The sequence below is a fragment of the Ptychodera flava genome, chromosome 9, assembly GCF_041260155.1.
Source record: "Ptychodera flava strain L36383 chromosome 9, AS_Pfla_20210202, whole genome shotgun sequence".
NCBI classification, from domain to species: Eukaryota; Metazoa; Hemichordata; class Enteropneusta; family Ptychoderidae; genus Ptychodera; species Ptychodera flava.
In genome coordinates, this window is record NC_091936.1 from 28,409,702 (window position 1) to 28,430,100 (window position 20,399).

Below are 20,399 nucleotides of genomic sequence, written 5' to 3' on the forward strand. Positions count from 1 at the left end.
CCGTCCCGACAAACTAACTTTAACACCTATCTGATAATACTTAAAAAACATAGACTCTTGATAATTTTTAAACGATCAAATGATACAAAAATGGTATTGCTTGGAAAATACAAAGTGCGGGTTGAAAATGCCTGAGTACTGGAAACTGTATTGTACCTTTTTTTGTAGAGCTGAGGGTTCATCCGTACATGACAACAAGCCTTTACATCAGCGTGTGCGGTCGCCAATGAAGCCCAATCCCATGGCATTGCAAACAGTGCAAACAAAGTTTGTAACAACTCGCGCCAAAGCCATATACTTGTCATAAACTTCTGAGCTCGCACGCTTTTATGACAATTCAAATGAGCCAGCAGTAGCTGGTGATTATATTTGCACCTTGAAGAAGCCAAAATGAGCGGACGCGATGTCACCTCAACGGGAATCAGCAAAGCGTTGACTCGGAAAATGTAAGTTGTCGTAAGAGTGTACAAGTCACCGGTGTCTTAGTTCCTATGCTATGTATGTTGATTGTCGAGACCCCACTCATGTATGATTGCGATCATAAACCCTAAGTGTGTTGCAATGTGTGGTGGCTATATCAAGATTCGACCGCTTTATTTACAGTAGAAAAGATCCACTTCAACCTCGAAAGTACTCCTGTATAATAAAACAAAACCTTCGTTGCATAGACGAAACCGGAAAAAGCATATTCGGCAAAACTTTTATGATAATAATATGCCACTGTTGCCGGGTCGGGCAGGAATTGGCATTTACAAGTGCATTTAGTTAATACCGGCGACAAAATTGCCAGCCAACTATTTGTTTCTGACGTATTCATGTTCATTTAGTGTTCACATATTGGGTTTTCGGACGTCGCAATCACTTGAGTCTAAATATCGGGAATTAGATAATGCTGGATGCTCATCGCATTTTTACTAGCTTCATCCAGCGTTTGTTGAGTTTTGTAATTTTTGCCTTACCACATTCCCTGAGTGTGTTGTTAAGCAATAAAGTAATAATAATAATAATAATAATAATAATAATAGTTTTCTTATCTTATTTATTTATTTATTTCACATTAAAGGATTTCCCATTTACATACTCAAACAGGGGTAAAGACTCCTATAAGGTTGTAATCTACCATGGGGTCCGACATAAAGTATAAAATATTCAAGTTTTAAACGTGAAAATAAATATAAAAAATCAAAAAATAAAAAATAAAATCAGTACAAGTAAAATGTAAGAGCAGTGACTACAGATAGAAACATACATAAAAACTGCTGAAATGCGAATAGTCTATCTGCTTACATTGTCTCTGATGTAAGAGTTCAACTGGGATTTGAAATTATTCATGTTCGTACTGCATCTAACCACATCAGGCAGAGAATTCCAAGCTCGAGCTGCACGCATGGCAAAAGTCCTTTGACCCGTTTCAGTACGAAATCGAGGCAGTAATAATTTACAAGTTGAGGCTCCTCGTGTCTGATAAGCATGAACGTCATTCAGCGTAACAATTTTTTCGATAAGATAACTTGGAGCAGTATTGCTGAAACATTTGTACACCATGATACAAGTAAAGTAAAAAATACATTGTCTAACAGATAGCACATTGAACCTTTTAAAAAGTACTTCAGTTGGGGTATCAAAATCAGCATGAAGTATCATTCTTAAGGCACGCTTCTGCATTTTATAAACCTTATCTATATTTTTAGAAGTCGTATTTCCCCAAACAATAGAGCAGTAATCAATGGCAGATTGAATCAAACCGTAATATAAAACTTTTCTAAGGTGCAAAGGAATAAAATTACACAGGCGCCTAAGTAGACCAACTCTCCGACTCAAAGTAAGACACAAATTATCAATATGTTTGTCCCAAGAAATAAAACTGTCTAATGTTAGTCCTAGTAGTTATATCACATCATGTAATGCCTGCACTATACTACAGGCCACCAACCCTTCTTGGAATTGTGTCGCAGCGTTTTAGTTGTTTGCAGGAGACAGGTTATCGTAAACAAATTGGAAAGTAGATTAAAACTGCTAATTAATTGCTTTTATGTTATTTGATCCGATGAACAGGATGAACTATTGTCCCGTGGGCAATGGCATGCAATCGTTTATCAGCCAATTAAGGTAAAATAGCCTGTCATGAGTCTGCTCCTAACATGCTGCTGTCTAGGTTTCTTTTATTATTTCTCGTTTCCAGTCTGAGAAGTTATTTAGGTAGATAAAGTACTTTGCACTTAAGTTCTTGAATCAATAATGAGAAACACAAAGGTGGACAGTTATATTACCAGTAATGGCCTATCAATAACAGTAAAACTCAGAGGCAGCCAGACCGCTGTACTGCACATTGAATGTGGAAATTATCACCTTTAAAAGTCATATTACACTAACCAGGGGGGTGTTGATACAGGTGTCAGCTTTTAGTATTAACGATGCCATTATATGCCATCAAGTCTGCAGAGCCAAGACTGCATGACCAGCCATAGGCTATTAACCTTTGATATTACAAGAGTGTTTTGCTTTGATGATAGATGAAAAGCAGATTGTTGATAAATGCTTTACGTAACAGAAAATTAATTTCTACTATTCTGTTTAGTAAAAACAAATAATCAAACATTCTGATCCTTCTGAATTTCAATTTAAATCATCAGGAGTCTTGTTGTAAATACATGAATGTATACTACTGAATAATACTGACTTGAAATGTAAAAAAAAGGAAACTAATTTTAGGGGATTGCATTAAACTTTGCTATAAAAGCCTTCATCTGCAGATAGTCAAAGATTTATGATCATTGAAAGTGTTTTAATTTAATTTAAACATAATTGCTATGAAGGAACAAGTTATTAATTATTGCATTTGACAGATTTCCTCAAAGAATAATAATTCACAGATGATAAATATGCCTTATAACTTATTACTTAGCATAAAGGTAGTTCACACCTCAAAACTGAAAGTCTTTAATTTTTACTCAAACTTTTCCTAATGAAACTATCAACCATTCTCTTACCAAATCAAGAATAAAAATCTTGGATCACCATGCAAATTTTGGTACTAGCGAAACCAATTACCTAACATTTACTGATATTTGAAATTCAAAATGGCCACCATCCCTGTGTAAACTCTATGGGGCAAAATAACATTGTCTATTCTCAAAAAAGTAAGACCTTGAAAATTTTTCTCACTCCAGTAGCTTTAAAATTAGCCCCACAAACTTGTAGACCAGAAATGTATATTGGAAAAGTTTTAGAATCCAAATATCTCTCCTTAAGGCAACTCATATATAACCACTATTGCCAGAGCTATAGGAAAATGGACTTACTGGTAACCTGTAACCAAAAAAAAGAATGCTGTTTCTAGGTTGTTCTGTTGAAATGTATGTCTCGGAGTGTATCATACATCTGTAGGGGTTTTGAAGTTCAGATTTTCAATCATTTTTGAATACTATAAAGTGTTAAATGTCTTTTCTCTTTCGTTTCAGTGAGTACAATCTTAATATCCATAGAGTTGAAGTAGGGTTTGACCCATCTGGTGCCGGGCGAAACTACACCACACCCAGAATGGTAGGTACACTATGAACGGTATTCATACTGCCTTTTGAAAATCAGGAGAATTATGATAGGACCACCTCTACCAAAAATGTCCTCAAAATTCAAAAATGAAAGCGTTATCACTTCATAGCAATTAAAAGTTGGTATAGAGATAATGATGAGGGTATTGGACTCCAAATAAAAGGATGATAGGTTTAGATCCCTGCTTCTTGCCAATGGATGCTTTAGCAAACAGAAAAGAAATATTGATTAAATAAATTTTTTGACAGCCCTTGGATAAGCAATGACTATTGCATTTTCTTCAGTACAATTCAACTAAGAATAAAAAGGAAAGTGTTATCAGATGGAGCTAGAAAGACACAAACCATGGTTATTTCAGCAAAATATACTCATGGTCAGGAGTACGTACTTAAATGCTAACATTCAATTGAAGTAATGACAACTAGTAGCCAAAAACTCCATATCTTATTTTTTTGACAGGCAAGGTACGACATGGCTTATTCTATAGCCACAAGTGATAAACCTGAAAAGAAAAGAAAGAAGAAGAAGAAAAAAGAGGTTGATGATGGAAAGAAAGAAATCAGAAGGGGAGGTAAACAGAAAACCAAGAGTGAGAATCGAAAAGGGGGAAGGGAACGAAAACAACGGGAGAATCTTAGAGATTCAGATGATCAGGCCACAACAGATGAACAAAACTCTCACGAAAAATCTAACGGCGAAGTGAGGGAGTCAGAAGGTACCGGTAGAGGAAATGATGCAGCAGTGAACTCCGAGGGAGATGGGGAAAATAAATCGCAGAGCGACCAGAAGAAAGAAGATGACTCAACAAATCAAGAAACTCAGAAAGGTGCTGACAAGAATTCTGATGAGACTGAAAATGGTGATGCTTCGAAAGACAGTGACAAGAAAAAGAAGAAAAGAAAGAAGAGAGATAAGCTGCTGATCAACCCTTACTTTGACAAAGAAACAAAGTCAAAGAGTTTGGTGAGGGACAGTGAAGTGGCCAGGTTTACTCAAAATGCAAATGAAGTTTATGTAAGTACAGAAGTAATGTCATATCTGTGTGTCTCTACATCTCCCTAGTGGAAAGAAAAATCAGTCTTCCTTTAAATCACTATAATAGTCTTTGATACACAGAAATGTTCAGGATGGATTTATACCTAAAATGGGGAATGATGGAAAAATGATTGTCAGAGGTAGATCATGACATATATATGTAAAATTAGCTTGCAGGATTTGACAGTTAGTCTAATTTTATCATGACTGATACATATCATTATCATTATCAATATTTATATTCTGTCACGACTATATATAGATGTGTAGGTGCCAGTATACTAAAGTAACCCCTAGATATATGTGTAAGCATATTAACCCTTTCACCACGGTTATTGATGGTGAGTGTGGACTCGTTTACAGGGAATTGGGGGTATAACCAGCTGACCCATTCCATAGAAAACCATTTACATGGTGAAGAAAGGAGTAATATACACTTTTGAATCAAACTATGTATTTTTATTACATATTTATTTTGAATACAAATCCCATGTGCATGCTACTGTATATCCCTGTTACATGAATTATTTAAAAATTTTTCAACAAAATATGTAAAGTCTTGTGAATCTGTCATCAAATTGTACCAAATACTAAAATGTTTTTTTACCTACATGTATTTATTCAATGCGCACTATATTTTATTTCTACAGGAATCTTTAGATATAGGTGCAATTTACAATTATTTCAGATACAGACCACTTTGTAAGGACAAAGACGGTCTTCCTCAGGTAAGATAGTTCAGTTCTTACAATGCACATCACCCTGAACGATTTCTGAAACAATACTGCTTACATTAAAAAACAAAAATATTGAAAAGCAAACACTATCAGAAATGCAGCTTCATACAAGGTGCTGCTTGGATTTGATCTTCAACCAAGCAAATTTTGTCAGTCTGTTAAGTTGTCAGCGATGATAGCTGTGTGAGCTTGAAGGAATCCTGTTACATTCTTTACAGTACTAACGCGCCATGTGAAGGTTCTTAGAGAATCATGTAAAGCTGTCATTTGTTGACAATTTTTGTTTCTCCCTACTGAGTTGACTTGATTCTTTGTCTCCCTCCATGATTCTCAGGGTAAGGTTCAGCAGCTATCCAAGCATGTTGGTGCCATATTGAATGCCAAATCAGCGGTAACTTATGCAGTAGAACATGGTGAGTAACCTTTCCTCTTTTGTTCACCGTGAGCTATCAATACATCACTACCAAATGTCTGGCATACTTTAAAATTTTAATTTATGAAAGGCCAGCAAAACTATATTTTGATTTTCGGATGTATATTTAGTTGCGATACAGCAAGTCACTTGCTATAAATGAAACTCACATCATACATCAGAAAACCAACATTAGCTCAGAGAAATCCAAATTAACTACACGTATGACAGCCTCTCATAAACTGACTTTTACATCAAAATACAACTGATTAGTTTATGGGAGGATGACATACATGGAGCTACATGTAATTTGGATTTCTGAGCTAATTTTGGTTTTCTGATGTGTACCAGTATGATGTCATTTGCATAGCAAGTGCCACAATAAATTGAATATATTCCAGAGCATCCTGACCAGAGTTTCCCTTGCAATGTTTCTGCCTCCTAGGAAAACACTGCAGAACTTTCATTGAGATATTTATCTGATAACTAGCTTTAACATAAATAATCACCATGTCCATGGACAATTCTGTGTTTATATGTTGATATTTAAGACCATTATTTTGAGTTTGCTATTGCAGTAATGGTAGTAATATAAACTTCCCGTAGGAAACGTGCAGATCTTCATTTGGCTGCAGCAGATCGGTTTCAGAGCTGTGACAGCTCAAACCAGCTTTAATGCAGATCTGCACAGAGCGTTTGGAGCTGTCATTTGTCTGCTGCAGATTCGAGTGTCTCTGGAAGACGAAATGCAGACTTGTGCAGCTCTTGGCCGATCGGTCAACAGCCGTTATGCAGCTCAAAATCGTTCGAAGTAAAACTTTGTTGACACTACAATTGTCACAGCTCTATGGCAGCTCGAAACAGTTCACTGGCAGCAAAACATGAGCCAGTCAAGGTATATATAAGGGTATGCACCACCGTAGTTGAGTTTTCGTTTCTAGTAGAGTGAAGTTATAAGGACGATCAGGTATTTAATGAGTTCAGTCCATTTTCAAATTAAAATTTGCGTGCGTCCGTTTTGCGATCTCGGCTCAGAAAATTGATCGAGTACGCGTGTACGTGTACATGTAGTCTATCAGCGTAATCCTATGGGCACATATAAAAACGCCGGGAAAGCCCTGTGCATCAATGAGAAGTTGCCTTATAATTATCAACGTGTCTTCCTCAGAATCATTGTTCATTCGATGTTAAGCTGTGCTCTGTTTTACCTTTGATATTTGTAGATCCGAGCACCGCTACTTTTGCTACTCCCCACAGGTCCGAACATCAAATCATAGACCCTTGAGAAAAACGTGTACGTTGCATGTTGTTGTTGGTTAGGCTGCATCACGCATGATGACGTCATTTATCATGTGAAAAGTTGTCAACGAATCTACAACTACAGTCTACAACGAATTATTAAATCCTTATTCTAAATTATGTTTTGACCAAATTTCCCTTTCAAGTGAATCCAGAAATGCTAAGGCAAAAAGAAGCCAACATAAAGATGACAATGACTATGTAAAGAACAACCTGAGCTGCATGCAGACTAATGTACAGAGTATAATTAACAAAAGAGACGAACTACTTACCTTGATAGAAGATAAGAAATATGATGTAATTGCTATCACTGAATCATGGACCCACCCAGGTATCTCAATGGATGAAATTTGTTTACCAGGATATCATAAACCAGTGCGACAGGACAGAGATGACACTCATAATGGCAGAGGTGGTGGTGTTTTACTTTACGTTAAAGATATCTACACTATTACAGAAGTATCCAGTTTGCAAAGTCTTAAAGTTACAAACTCAGTATGGTGTGAGATCTCCACATCTAATACATGTAAAACTCTTGTTGGTGTAGTGTATAGATCACCAAACAGTAATGAAGAATATGACAGCAATCTCTACAACTTGATCTCCAAAGCAGTCGAAGGTCATGTGGTAATACTAGGGGATTTCAACTTTCCAGGTATCAACTGGTCAACAATGGTTTCTGACAGTCATGGTGCTAACTTTCTTGACACTGTACAAGACCTATATCTAACACAGCATGTAGATTTTCCTACACGTGGTGACAACTGCTTGGACTTGATTCTCTCAACTGAACCTGAAATGATAAGTGAAGTAAATGCCATAGGTCATCTTGGGAACAGTGATCATCTTATGATTGAATTTAAAGTCCATGTACAAACTGAATCTCAACCTGCCACAGGCCTAATACCAGATTGGAAAAATGCAGACTTAGATAAACTCAAAGACATTTTGGGATCAGTTAATTGGGAAGAGGAGCTAAGTGAAAAGTCAGCCAATGAGATGTGGCGTCATATGAGAAATACCATCCAAAATACAGTTGATATTTGTATCCCCATGAAACAGCGCAGTAAACGCATGAAACCACACTGGATGACAAGGAAAGTACTACAATCTGTCAGAAAGAAAAGGAAACTGTGGCGCAAATATACCCAGACAAACAATTCAGAAGTATATGAAGAATACAAAAGACAACAAAGGGAAGTGAAGAAGGAAATCAAGTATGCAAAGATCCAGTATGAAAAGAACCTTGTAGATCATGTAAAGGACAATCCCAAAGCTTTCTTTGCTTATGCCCGTTCTAAACAACGAACCAAGGACACTATAGGACCACTAGTAGACAAAAATGGTACAAATCAAAGCTCCAACCAAGAAATTGCTGATACTCTAAATGACTTTTTTGTATCAGTCTTCACAGTGGAAGATACGTCACAAATGCCTACAGCAGTCTCCTTCTACAATGGTTCTGAACAGGATAAATTACACTTTATAAACATCACTGAAGAAATGGTCTTGAAAAAACTGTTACAGTTGTCACCAGGTAAAGCCGCAGGACCAGATAAAATATCACCAAGAGTTCTACGTACAGCTGCAGTGCAACTAGCAAAACCACTCTCCCTCATTTATACTGAATCCCTGATAACTGGCATTGTACCGGATGACTGGAGGAAAGCAAATGTTACACCTATTTTTAAGAAAGGCAGCAAATCAGAACCTGGTAACTACAGACCAATTAGCCTAACAACAATTTGTGGAAAACTGTTGGAATCTATCATCAGGGACAATATTGTACAGCATCTGGACAGTCATGATCTAATTCTGGGCTCACAGCATGGGTTTTGTCATGGGAAGTCATGCCTCACAAATTATTAGAATTCCTGGATGAAATTACACAGTACATAGATGAAGGAGTGCCTGTGGATGTAATTTATCTTGATTTTGCAAAGGCCTTTGACAAAGTTCCTCATGCTAGACTCATAAATAAAATGGAAAACCATGGCATTACTGGTTCTGTCCTTCAGTGGGTACAAGCCTGGCTATCAAATCGTCAACAGCGTGTTGTCATCAATGGTGCAGCATCAACTTGGAAACCCGTGACAAGTGGAGTGCCACAGGGATCTGTACTTGGTCCCATACTATTCCTGATTTTCATCAACGACATTGACTGTGGTTTGGTATCTCAAGTTAAGAAATTTGCTGACGACACAAAGCTCTATCGCCCAATTTACAATAGAAATGACACTGATACGTTACAAAATGATCTGGACAGACTCCAAAAGTGGTCACAGGATTGGCAGATGAGTTTCAATGTCAAGAAATGTAAGTCCATGCATATTGGAGTGAATAATCCATCACATGTTTACCAAATGAGCAATATACCACTGCAACATACAGAAGAGGAAAAAGATCTTGGTGTAACAGTGCATTCCAGCCTCAAACCTTCATCACAGTGTATCCAGGCAGCAAAAACAGCAAATAACATGTTGGGCATCATTAAAAGAACAATTACTCACAAATCAACTGACATAATTAAACGTTTGTACAAGCAACTGGTGAGACCAAGATTAGAATATGGTGTGCAAGCATGGTCACCGTGGTTACAAAAGGATATACCCTACTAGAGAAAGTTCAACGCCGGGCCACAAAATTAGTTCCAGAACTACGTAAACTACCATATCAAGCAAGATTACAGCACTTTGGCCTTACTACACTGAAGCAGAGAAGAACCAGGGGAGACATGTTGCAAGTTTTCAAGATTTTAAACGGTTACGACTCATGCAATGTATCACTTCAACTGTCATCAATTACTACACGTGGACACAATTATAAACTGCTGAAACCAACTGTCAGACTAAATACACGGAAATACTTCTTCTCATCTAGGATAGTCAATACATGGAACAGTTTGCCAGCCAACATTGTTAATGCACAGTCTGTCAATGACTTTAAAAACCAGTACGACGCTCTGCCAATACTTGAGAACTAAGGGATTTTCATTATCCTCTGGATACCTTATCCCTCATCTAAACTGAACTGAACTGAACTGAACTTGTCCGCGATTGGTCAGATTCGCTAAATGACCCAGGTCACGCAGGTCAAAGTGTTAGCGGCAAGACACATCGACCGTTAATCTACACGTATTGAATTAGCTTCAGGGTTACTCTGTCATGTTTCTTTGCTAAACTTTGGATGAAATTTCGCCGAAAACGGTATCCAAACTTTGATAAAATGGTAGCAAATTGAACGAGTATACTTGACGACATATTCAACGTACCAATAGGTCTCGCCGTCAGGAGAAATGAGGTCAAACCATGGATATATTGCCTGCAATTGCAAACGGCATTGCAAACCGCATACCGATCCCAATGATACTATAGTAAGTTACTTTGACATATCTCCTTCATATGCGTTTTTTATTTGTACAGACTTTTCTGAAGATTACATTCGGTATATCGAGGATATCTAGTTGATTCAAAGTTCAAGCCAGGCATCAGTAAAACTGCCGATTTGCGATTGTACGATTCAAGAAGACAGGGTGCTGAAATAATATACACAGTCAATCCAACACAATTGTCATCAATAAAATTGCCGATTTTCGATCACCATGTAATCAGTGTTTCATCTAGGCTTTTGATCTGCTTCATGAAAATGCTGTTGAAACAATATACTACGCGTAAATTTTCCGTACGCTGATTTTGCATATGAAAGCCTGCCAGTTGAGAGTTACGTGTACGTTCACAAAGTTCATTGCCCTAGCCCGATACGGTTTCTGTGTCACATTATCTCTGTACGATTGAGAAAAGGAGACAAACTGAAGTTTTTATGCATTGTATGGATGTCCATAACACTCTGAAAATAATTCTGATAGCAAAATCGACACGAACAATCGGACTTTATTGTCACAGAAACGTGTTCAGTGCAGACGGCATGCAATGAAAGTCACAAGCAAACTGTGGTGTCAATGGCCCACACAATGGCCCGAATGGGTCCTGTTTTTGAATTCAGTGAACAGACAAACTTATTTTTCGGGGCAAATAAACCCGTACAAGTTACAAGTTAAGTTCCCCAAAATTTTAAAATCCCCTCGAAAATTCCAGTGGAAGGGGACCAATCCCCCCACCCTGGTGTAGTATCCTAGATGAAACACTGTGTACCGGTAATATGGTTCAGTCTTTGCCAGCCTGCAGCCTTGCTTCACTTTCTTTTTCATCGACAGGCCTTAACTGGCTTATTGATATGTTCGCTAATGTAAATTCTCACTGGATTTTAAAAGCTACGTGAACCTTTTGTCTGCATTTAAGCACTGTAAATCATATATTTTCACATTTCAGTAACTTGTGTTCTCATTCTTCTATCATTTCAGAGTTCATCTGTGACTGGTATTAAAGCTTCACGTTGAAGGAAAACTTCACAGTTTTACACTATAAAAGTATCAAAAACGCGAGCGATTAAATTTAGAGCGTAGCCCTACATGTAGCATTGTGTCGTTTCAGCATGGAAATCCCTTGGTTTGAGTGAGTAAACAGAATTTGTAAACATGTTTGCTGCGAAGTGATTTTACATAAAGTAACACTTTTATTTCCCATGGTCCATCTGGGTGAATTGTATCTATTTAAATTACACCCTTGCGATTCTTCTTTCTCATTAAATGCCAAAACAAATGTGTATTGCTTGATGTATAGTTTGATGTCCTTTCCATATAGAGGATCTCAATTCATTACTACTACCGGTATTTGTTCAAAGCTTCCTATATTTATTCTATACATCAGAATAACTTTTGTTGGAATTGATAAGTACTGGAAATATTTGAATAAACTACAAGAACTTTGATCTATTTTACAATTCTGAGATTAACTCTTCACAATTTCTCAGAAGAAGTTTGATTCATCAAACAATGCTGAGGTAACATCTCACAATATCTCCAACATCAGTTGTTCATGACAGTAAACTTGGACTAGTTTGTACTAGTTTTGATATAACATTATGCTAGCTTCATAAAGGTTTTAGACTTTTTTCCTTTGTTCTATTCAGTGTAATTTTTCCCGTATCCTTTAGTAATAAATGAGTGTTTCTTCATCCTACATCAGGTGTTATCTTTTTTACTCACATGTGAGCTAGTTCACTGGTATGATAACTTTGATGAGGTGTGTCACATTTATCTAACAGGGTGACGAGGATCTCCAGCTGCTTGTGTTGTATTGTTGTGAGCATTGAAGTGAGCATGACATGAGGTAGAAATAAATATATTTTTGTGTGTGCAAATAAAATATGACCCATTACATGCAGTATGATAATGGTGAATGGGCAATGTCCATTTTGAGCTGTTATATGTCTTCAAGTGGTCTAATATGAGCTGCTGTATGTCTGCAGGTCAAAAGTCATGGGCTGAAAGTTGTCTGCAATGAGCTGTGGCATGTCTGCAGGTCAAAAGTCATGGGCTGAAAGTTGTCTGCTATGAGCTGCTGTATGTCTGCAGGTCAAAAGTCACGGGCTGCATTTGAGCTGTCATGTGTATGTCATTGATCTGCATACCATGCCCCATGAGCTGCAATTTGCAGCTCAAAGCTAATTATATATGCACAAAATCAGACCATTTGCAGATATCTGCAAGTGATCTGCTACAGCCGAGCTGCGAAGATCTGAAACAGCCATCTGGCAGGTCTGCAGGTTTGGTAAGGGTTGCCTGTCGTATACCGGTAGTGCAGAATACATGTATATGAAGCATCTAGCTAATGAACAGTGCGCCCTATAACAAACGTGTCTTTCTGGAAACGTTGCGTCAATTAGGGGAATTGTGGAAAATTATTTACGTCTGCACAATATCTTTACATGTAAACCACAGAATTGCTTGAGTCACTTACAATTTGTTCGCATTGTGGTGCATCATATTGGCTTAGAGGGCACAGTGCTAATGAAGATTAAGGGCAAATTCTGAGTTTTTTTACAGCATTTCTCCGACCCAATATTTTGCAACCGTTAAGATGGTAGTGGTCTTTGCAGCCTTGTTTGTGGTTTCTGAAACCATGACTTCTTTGAAGATGCTGAGTAGAATTTATCCATGCATCCATTCTCTGTAGGTCTTATAAGTTTTGCAAATTTTTACAATTCTTATCAATCACACTGAACCCTTGCATGTGTTGCACATGCTCAGCTTACTTCTGCCCGTGGTTTCCTTTCTGTAACAGATGACAGAAAAGCCGCCCAGGAATATGTGAAAGAAAGGGAAGAGAAAGAAAAGAAGGTAAATAAACTTTGTGGAATTGAATGAAAAAAAGGGTATTATTATAATGAGATAGACAGTGATACTTCTATTCCTCTTTCAAGAGTATTCTTTGAATTATGATTTCTGGGTAGACTTGGAGATTTTGTTACTCGGAAATGACATATGGCCAAAATGAGGATCTGAGTGGTACAGTACCAGAATTACAAAAAAGGTATAGGTAGCTATTGATAGCGACCATTGTGGTCTAGTAAGCTTTTCACATATATCAACTGAGTTAACCAAGATACTGGACTGTTTCCATGAAGAAATCTGTTAAGCTGAAAAGGTGAAACCAGCAACTACATTAGCAGTTCCCTTCACGGCTTTTCATGAGGAAAGTTCACCAAGTTCTCCATTAATAAACAACATTCCCGAGAGTGCATTGTTTTCAACATGACCTTGCAAAATATATGCAGTACTTTCCATGGAAAATAGAGGGGTATTGAGATACCTGCAGTCAAGCATGGATGTTCATTGAAAAAGCTGTGCACAGTTGTATTTTTTTCAAAAGAAATCTACTTCAATAGACCTACATAAAAAAGTTGAAAGTTGCATTGCAGACTGCCGTTACTATGCTCTTTGACGTGGAAAGGTCATGACCCCGATATCAACCAATGAAGCATGTCAATTCTTCTCAGCTCATGTGAGATTTGTACTAGATTTTCAAGGCATAAATCAACTTCCCAGATGTAAAGCGTGTTTTTTTTCTAAATAGCCAATAGACTTGCCAAAATATTGTACTTATTAATTGTGAATCACATCACATTTTGTACTTCTAGAAACAAGAAAAACTTGCAAGAGAAGCCAAAGAAGCACAGAAATTAAGGAAGCCGACCATTGGAAGAGAGAAGCCAGATGTGCCAACTTTGCTTGGGTAAAAATTAGAAATCATTGTTTTTAAGGCAGTTCGCGCCTAGAAAACTGTAAGACTTAAAACTTTTGCTCAAACTTTGTTCAAGTAAACTCTAAACCATTCTTTTTCAAAATCAAGAATAAACATTTGGGGTCACTGTGCAAAGTTTGTAACTAGAGAAACGAATTACCCAACATTTATCAGTATTTAGAATTCAAAATTGCTGCTATCCCTGTGTTATCTCTATTGGGTAAAATAACATTTTCGAATTCACAGCAATGAGCCGGTGGAAACTTTATTTTCTCTATAAGCTTCAAAATGACCTCCACAAGTGGTAGGCCAAAAGAATATCATAAAAGTTTGAGCTTCTGTATATCTGTCCCTTAGGCCCATTCTACTATAATTTTGTTCCTGTAATCTAGGATTCCACAGTCATTTTACCAGGGTTTTCCTTGGTATACCATCCGTGAGGTCAGTTAAGGGGACAGCAGAAATGTTATCAGGGTTCCCCAAATCATTAATACCAATGTTCCCCGAACTTAGCAAAATCATTGGCAATATAATGGTATTCATGTATGCACGGTGAGTATTCATTTATGCAAATTCAATGATAATGATCAATCATTAGTGATGAATATTCATGGCACCAATCTTGCATTTTGTGTTCCTGATTGGGACCATAGGCATGGACAGATTTGTAAACGAATGTCAGGTTAATGTATGACTCTTGCTCGTTTTTTAAGTGACAATGTTTTAAAGTTACCATTCTCTGTCTTTCCAGAGCATTACTTGAAAAAGATCAGCAGGATAGGGAGCTACAGCTGGAAGAAGAAAACAAGGAGAAGGGTGATCGTCACGTCACAAGTCCAATGCATGCCGATGACAGTGAGAGTAGCAGTGATTCGGACAGTAGCAGTGACAGCGACAGCAGTAGTGACAGTAGCAGTGACAGCAGCAGTGACAGTTCTGACTCATCTTCAGAGGAGTCATCCGATGAAGAGGATGGAAAAGAAGATGAGAAAGAGAGGGAGACCAGCACTGCGAAATCAGAAGAGTCTAAGAGCCAATCGCCTGTCAAGGAGGACAGCAAGAGTGATGGTCAAGCTGGCAGTGAGGATGCCTGGAGCAAGTTGGAAGACTCGACTTCAAAAGACCAGGAGAATTCAAATACTGCTGGTTCCAAGGCCCATAGGAATGGCAAGACAAGGAGTGACAGCTCCGACTCATCCCTGCTCACTGTGCCCAGTCCCAGGAATTCCAGAGTCAGCTCCGGTAGGAGAAGCGAGAGTGGCAGCAACCCTCCCGGGAGTGAAAGTTCCTCATCGAAGAAAGGCGACACTGTGTCGTCACGTAAAGAGAGTGATGCAGCAAAGAGTGACGACAGCCAGGGTAGGAAAGCCCAGGGTGGATTTTCAGAGTTGTTAGAGAATAAACCACTAACAGCTGATAATCAGAATGAAGGGTCAGAGGTCGTGACCCCAGAAGAAAATCAGGTGAACGACCATGCCAATGGGGAATCTCCCAAGGCAAATGAAAATGAAGAAGGGCAGACTAGTGTCGTGGAGGAGAAACTTCAAGAGGATGACAAGGTAGATGACAAGACAACAGCTGACAAAGAGAAAGAAGATGATACACGATCATCATCATCATCATCTTCATCTGATGATGATGATGACAGTGATGATGATGATGACAGTGATTCAGAGGATGAGAAAGTTGACAAAGATGACAAGACCGAGAGCAAGCAGGAGCAACCAGACAAGTCAGAAACTTGCAGTCGTACAGAGTTTTACACAAGAACTGAAAGTGTTGTTTCATTGACAAAGGCATCGCATGAACAGAAGCAAAACCCACCAGACTCTAATCTCAGCACTTAGCTGTGTGATGCCAAGCAGGGGAAGCAAGATGTTCATTCATTTACGGTCCCTCTAGAGGGACCGTGATTCATTTCATTGAGTTTCTGGATCAAAGTATCTCCAGGTCTTCTGTTCCAGTCTTTGCCATTTCAAAATCCTCATCACCTGCCATTTTCTTTTTTACATATTCGCTCAAAGAAGTAGCAGATTTTGGAAAATGCTGCAAGTTTTTCTCTCTCACCATCTCAATGATTCAAGAGTCTCTTTTCTATCGAGAGAAGAAGTTTGATTTTTCCAAGAATGACAGAATCCCCATACCAGAAGTGTCTTACTGACCATGTAGAGATTATGCTTCAATGAATGCTGTGAAAACTCCACTGCAGGATTCAAAATATTTCACATATCATATCAGTTAATGTCATTCAATGCAAAGAACTCATTTTTCCGTCCTATTTTTGCTACCTGCCTTGATGCTTTAATAATGTTCCTCAAGTATTTTAACAAAATTTTCTGAAAACAATCATAGTTGAAATTGCACCAGTGGAATAACAAGTAGATGCATCACCAGGATATTTTTATAAAATCAATTTCAAAGATTTATGGATCTAACTTTGTGCCAAGTCTGTCGGCATACAAGAACCGTTGTACTATATTGACATAATTTACATGTTCACTCCTCTGTAAAAAAAATTGACTCAATTTGAACATATTGATCACTATATAGTGACAAATCTGCATGTTTATGTACAAGAAATATTTTTCATAATGTTTTGATAATTGTAGACTTTTAAGAGACAATCCAACAGTTGAACTGAGTGTGTTGTGACCTTTGACTTTGACCTTTGACAGTGGAATTTTCTATTTGCTGAGTTTTTATCAGATCTTTCTTGTGTTTTTGTCAGACAGTTTTGCTGTATCACATTGTTATAAAAATTAATGCAATCACAAAAATTCAATCCCTTTTAGCAGTAAGTTAAAGTCAGCAAAGTAATATTAATTTCATGGAGGTTATTTTTTGTCAGATTTTCTGCGTTTGTCCAAAGGCAGTGACAGTGAAAATCAGTATTTAGATGAAAGTGAGCGAGATGACAATTTTGTTAAGAAATCATTTCAACTTGCCAAAAATTGTATCGATAAGACAATAAAAGGAAAAATCATTCAACAACATCAGTTGGTAGTGGAATCCATCACATTGTGCATGTGTTTCGATTCCAGCCATCCCTTTTTTTATTCAATCATGATAAATGTAGTTTATTTACTATAAATTCACAATTAAAATGTATTGACTCTTCAGTGTTCATCTGTGCAGAATATGAAATATTTTTTACTTTCATCTTTTCAGGTCAAGAGGATCAAAAATTAGAGTTGTAAAAACAAATGAAAAAATTTTACTATTTGTAGGTTGGAATCGTGTTTCATATTTTATCAAGAGCATCTTCAATGCAATCTTGTCAACTATGTAAGAAATGAACGCGTGATAAAACACAACTTAAAGGTATACAGTCACCTGTAATCTAAATATGCCAATATATGGTCAAAGAGGCGTTCCTTTTGTGTACTTTTAATTCCAATTATGTGGCTTTTACATAATACTATTCATCAAAATATGATGTCAAATAGAGTATTTTTGAAGTTGATTCCCAGCTCTTGAATCAAATACTTCTGGTGTTCAGAAGTGATGGTAGCTGAATGGAAGAAAGTTTGTCAGCTGAACGTTACCACCACTACCTATCAGTGGTTCAGGATGGTCCTACTTAAATTTGTAAAGCATGAATGTCCCATGGACCTGGTATTATAAATGTATTACCTTGAATGGAAATGATTATTGGACCAGTTTAATGTCATATTGATAGGAAAATGTTATGTTTTAACTAAAAAATCGTGTGTTGATTTTTGTTCATAACTTGAGTTTGGCTTTCAATATTCAATGATAGTCAGCGAATAATGGTACATATCATAACAATCAATTTCTCATTTACATAACTGCTTTCTTGTACAGTATTTCATCAAGTTGTAGTATTTTGTATATGTTTCATGGCTGCTTTTTGTTTGCTGATGTCACTATACTGTACATAATTGCAAGATAAAAGCTATATTTTCTCACTTTGTGTTAGGTTTTTATGGATCTACGACAATCCTAAATATATTGTATTTTTGACTACTATTTTATACTTGTGTGAGTTTTCTACGTTTAGTGTATAAACATGTTTGGTCTGTAAATTTCTAATTTTTTTCTAGCAACTTAAAATCTTTAGCCTAAGGTAACGGCAATCACTTCACCGACAATCTTATGTTGTTTTGGACAATTTCTAAGTAAATTTTCTATTTCAGAAAAGAGTCAGAAAATGGAATAACGCTACTTCTTTTTAACCAAAGATGAGAGATTAAGTGATATCACCCCTTTTAGTAATATAGTGACATCTCCACTTAAATTTGACCAATATTTTATGTGTCATCATAAGTTGTATAGATACATTCATTTGCATCTATCTAGGCTGAAATAAACCCTGTGAGGGACATTCTGGCACAACAGACTTTTTGTTCGTTATTTACTTGATACCTGTAATTGTTATGAAATTTTCTTGTTTTCCGGTTTTGAGAATTAACATTACATAATTAGAACACATATAATTTTATTGATATCTTTGTATTGCGATGCAGGTGAAATTTAAAATTTTTTTCCCAACTGTGTGCACAGGCACATTTCATTTGGGGTATGGTGAAATGTGCCACAGAGACCAATTTTCTGAAACTTCTCATATTTGTAAATAGTTTTCTGGTTAACTGCTTATGTTGACTACTCTAGCCTTTGCTATCTTCATTAATTGTCTTATTTAATATCAGGAGTGGTTGCAGGAACCCCTTCATATATAACAAAAACTTTTGTTGACAAGTCGTGATAAGCCTGGCCTATACCAGTAAGAAAAGAACAACGGCACTTATATGCTAGTATATCGTGCAAAATATGGGGACAAGGTGAATGAGTATTCCAGTGTGCCTAATAATAGGGAGTAAGACTGTAGCAGAAGAACAACAACTTTGTCAAATCAAAAACATGGGTAGATGTTAAACAACACAAGTTATGGATTAAAATATGTATCATTAACAGGGCGTTAAGATTTAGTGGGAAAAAATAATTAAATCTGTTCTGAAAAGGAAAAGTAGTGACAGAAAATAGCTGTTGGTGGAATATATTTTTCTTTAAAGTCTTTTTTATTTTTCCCATCATCCTTGGCTAGAACAGAGGCAAACTGTTGGAATAGTTTTTTTTTTTCCCCCTGAAATCTAGCTTCTAGACCCCAAGGATATCAAATGGTCCAACCCTAATTCTTTACACTACTGTTTTGTTCCGCTGATCCTGCATTCACTACGGTTTAGGTAAATTTCTTTTGCATTAACAAACTGGTGCACACATGACAATAATAATTCTGATAATATAAACAATCATAACAGACTTGTTCAAGGGTGAACTTGATGATTTTAGGTAAATAAAATTTAGGCCATAAAAAAATTGAAATTATCTCTTTCCTTACAACCAAAAGTGACAAAATCTCTGCTGAAGTAGATGCAACCACATAGTTGCATCTTCATGGAAGATTGTCGAAGAACAAATGCATGACATATATAGTGAAGGAGAAAAAGAAATTTTTACAAAACCAGTGCCGAGATATATGATGAAGTACAAATCTTTATTGGCACTATTATCATTAATGTTTTTTGTTATTGAAGTTTAGGGACTGGTCAGTTTCTTCAATGGTGGGGGGGGGGGGTTGGATTATTTTTTGTCGACGTCAAATAGTGGCTGACCCCTCCTATTCCAAATTTTGAAAACAGCTGGGTGACCCCCTATTCCAAATTTCGAAAACAGCCCCTGCCCCTCCCCCATGACAACAGTAAAACAAAAGGTGGATATAAATTATGTATATATATATATATATATATATATATATATATATATATATATATATTATATATATATATATATATATATAATATATATATATATATATTTATCACATGAACTGGCCCGTATCTCCACCTGTGTGACGTACACCAGCACAGATAAGAAATCCATATTACCCTGTTGTACGTCATCAACCGGAACTTTTTTCCTGCAATGGTACCGTTCGTACGTGCACGACACAGACCAATTTGTCGTGATTGATGCCGTGCTCTCATGGCATTTTGACAAAAAGGTGACCCGATAAATCCAGATATGGAAACATAGAAGGCATGCCCACGAAATTTCGAGTCGCTAAAGCTTTAGCTATTCCCAAGAATCGAATGAGGATACCGTCGATCGTTTTGATCAGTAACGTCACGGCTCAAGTCGTAAGGCTCAATGTGGACGTCGTCGTACCTGGCGATCGATCGCCAAGCAGGACGTACCTGGCTA

General features: G+C 37.1%; 1 protein-coding gene across 1 annotated transcript; it reads left to right on the plus strand.

Moving 5' to 3' along the window:
* Nucleotides 1-213: 213 nt before the first annotated feature.
* On the plus strand, nucleotides 214-18,537 carry LOC139140576 (dentin sialophosphoprotein-like). The gene is made up of 8 exons (XM_070709921.1): nucleotides 214-446; nucleotides 3,462-3,543; nucleotides 4,012-4,566; nucleotides 5,238-5,315; nucleotides 5,659-5,737; nucleotides 13,218-13,273; nucleotides 14,074-14,168; nucleotides 14,929-18,537. Exons 1-8 carry the CDS (start codon nucleotides 391-393, stop codon nucleotides 16,022-16,024), a joined length of 2,097 nt encoding a protein of 698 aa, XP_070566022.1. The 5' UTR covers nucleotides 214-390; the 3' UTR covers nucleotides 16,025-18,537.
* The last annotated feature ends 1,862 nt before the right edge of the window (nucleotides 18,538-20,399 follow it).

Coding starts and splice junctions, on each gene's coding strand:
- LOC139140576 (XM_070709921.1), top strand. CDS start 391: ATGAGCGGACGCGATGTCACCTCAACGGGAATCAGCAAAGCGTTGACT. Junction 4,567..5,237: donor AAAATGCAAATGAAGTTTAT/GTAAGTACAGAA, acceptor TTATTTCTACAG/GAATCTTTAGATATAGGTGC. Junction 13,274..14,073: donor GGGAAGAGAAAGAAAAGAAG/GTAAATAAACTT, acceptor TTGTACTTCTAG/AAACAAGAAAAACTTGCAAG.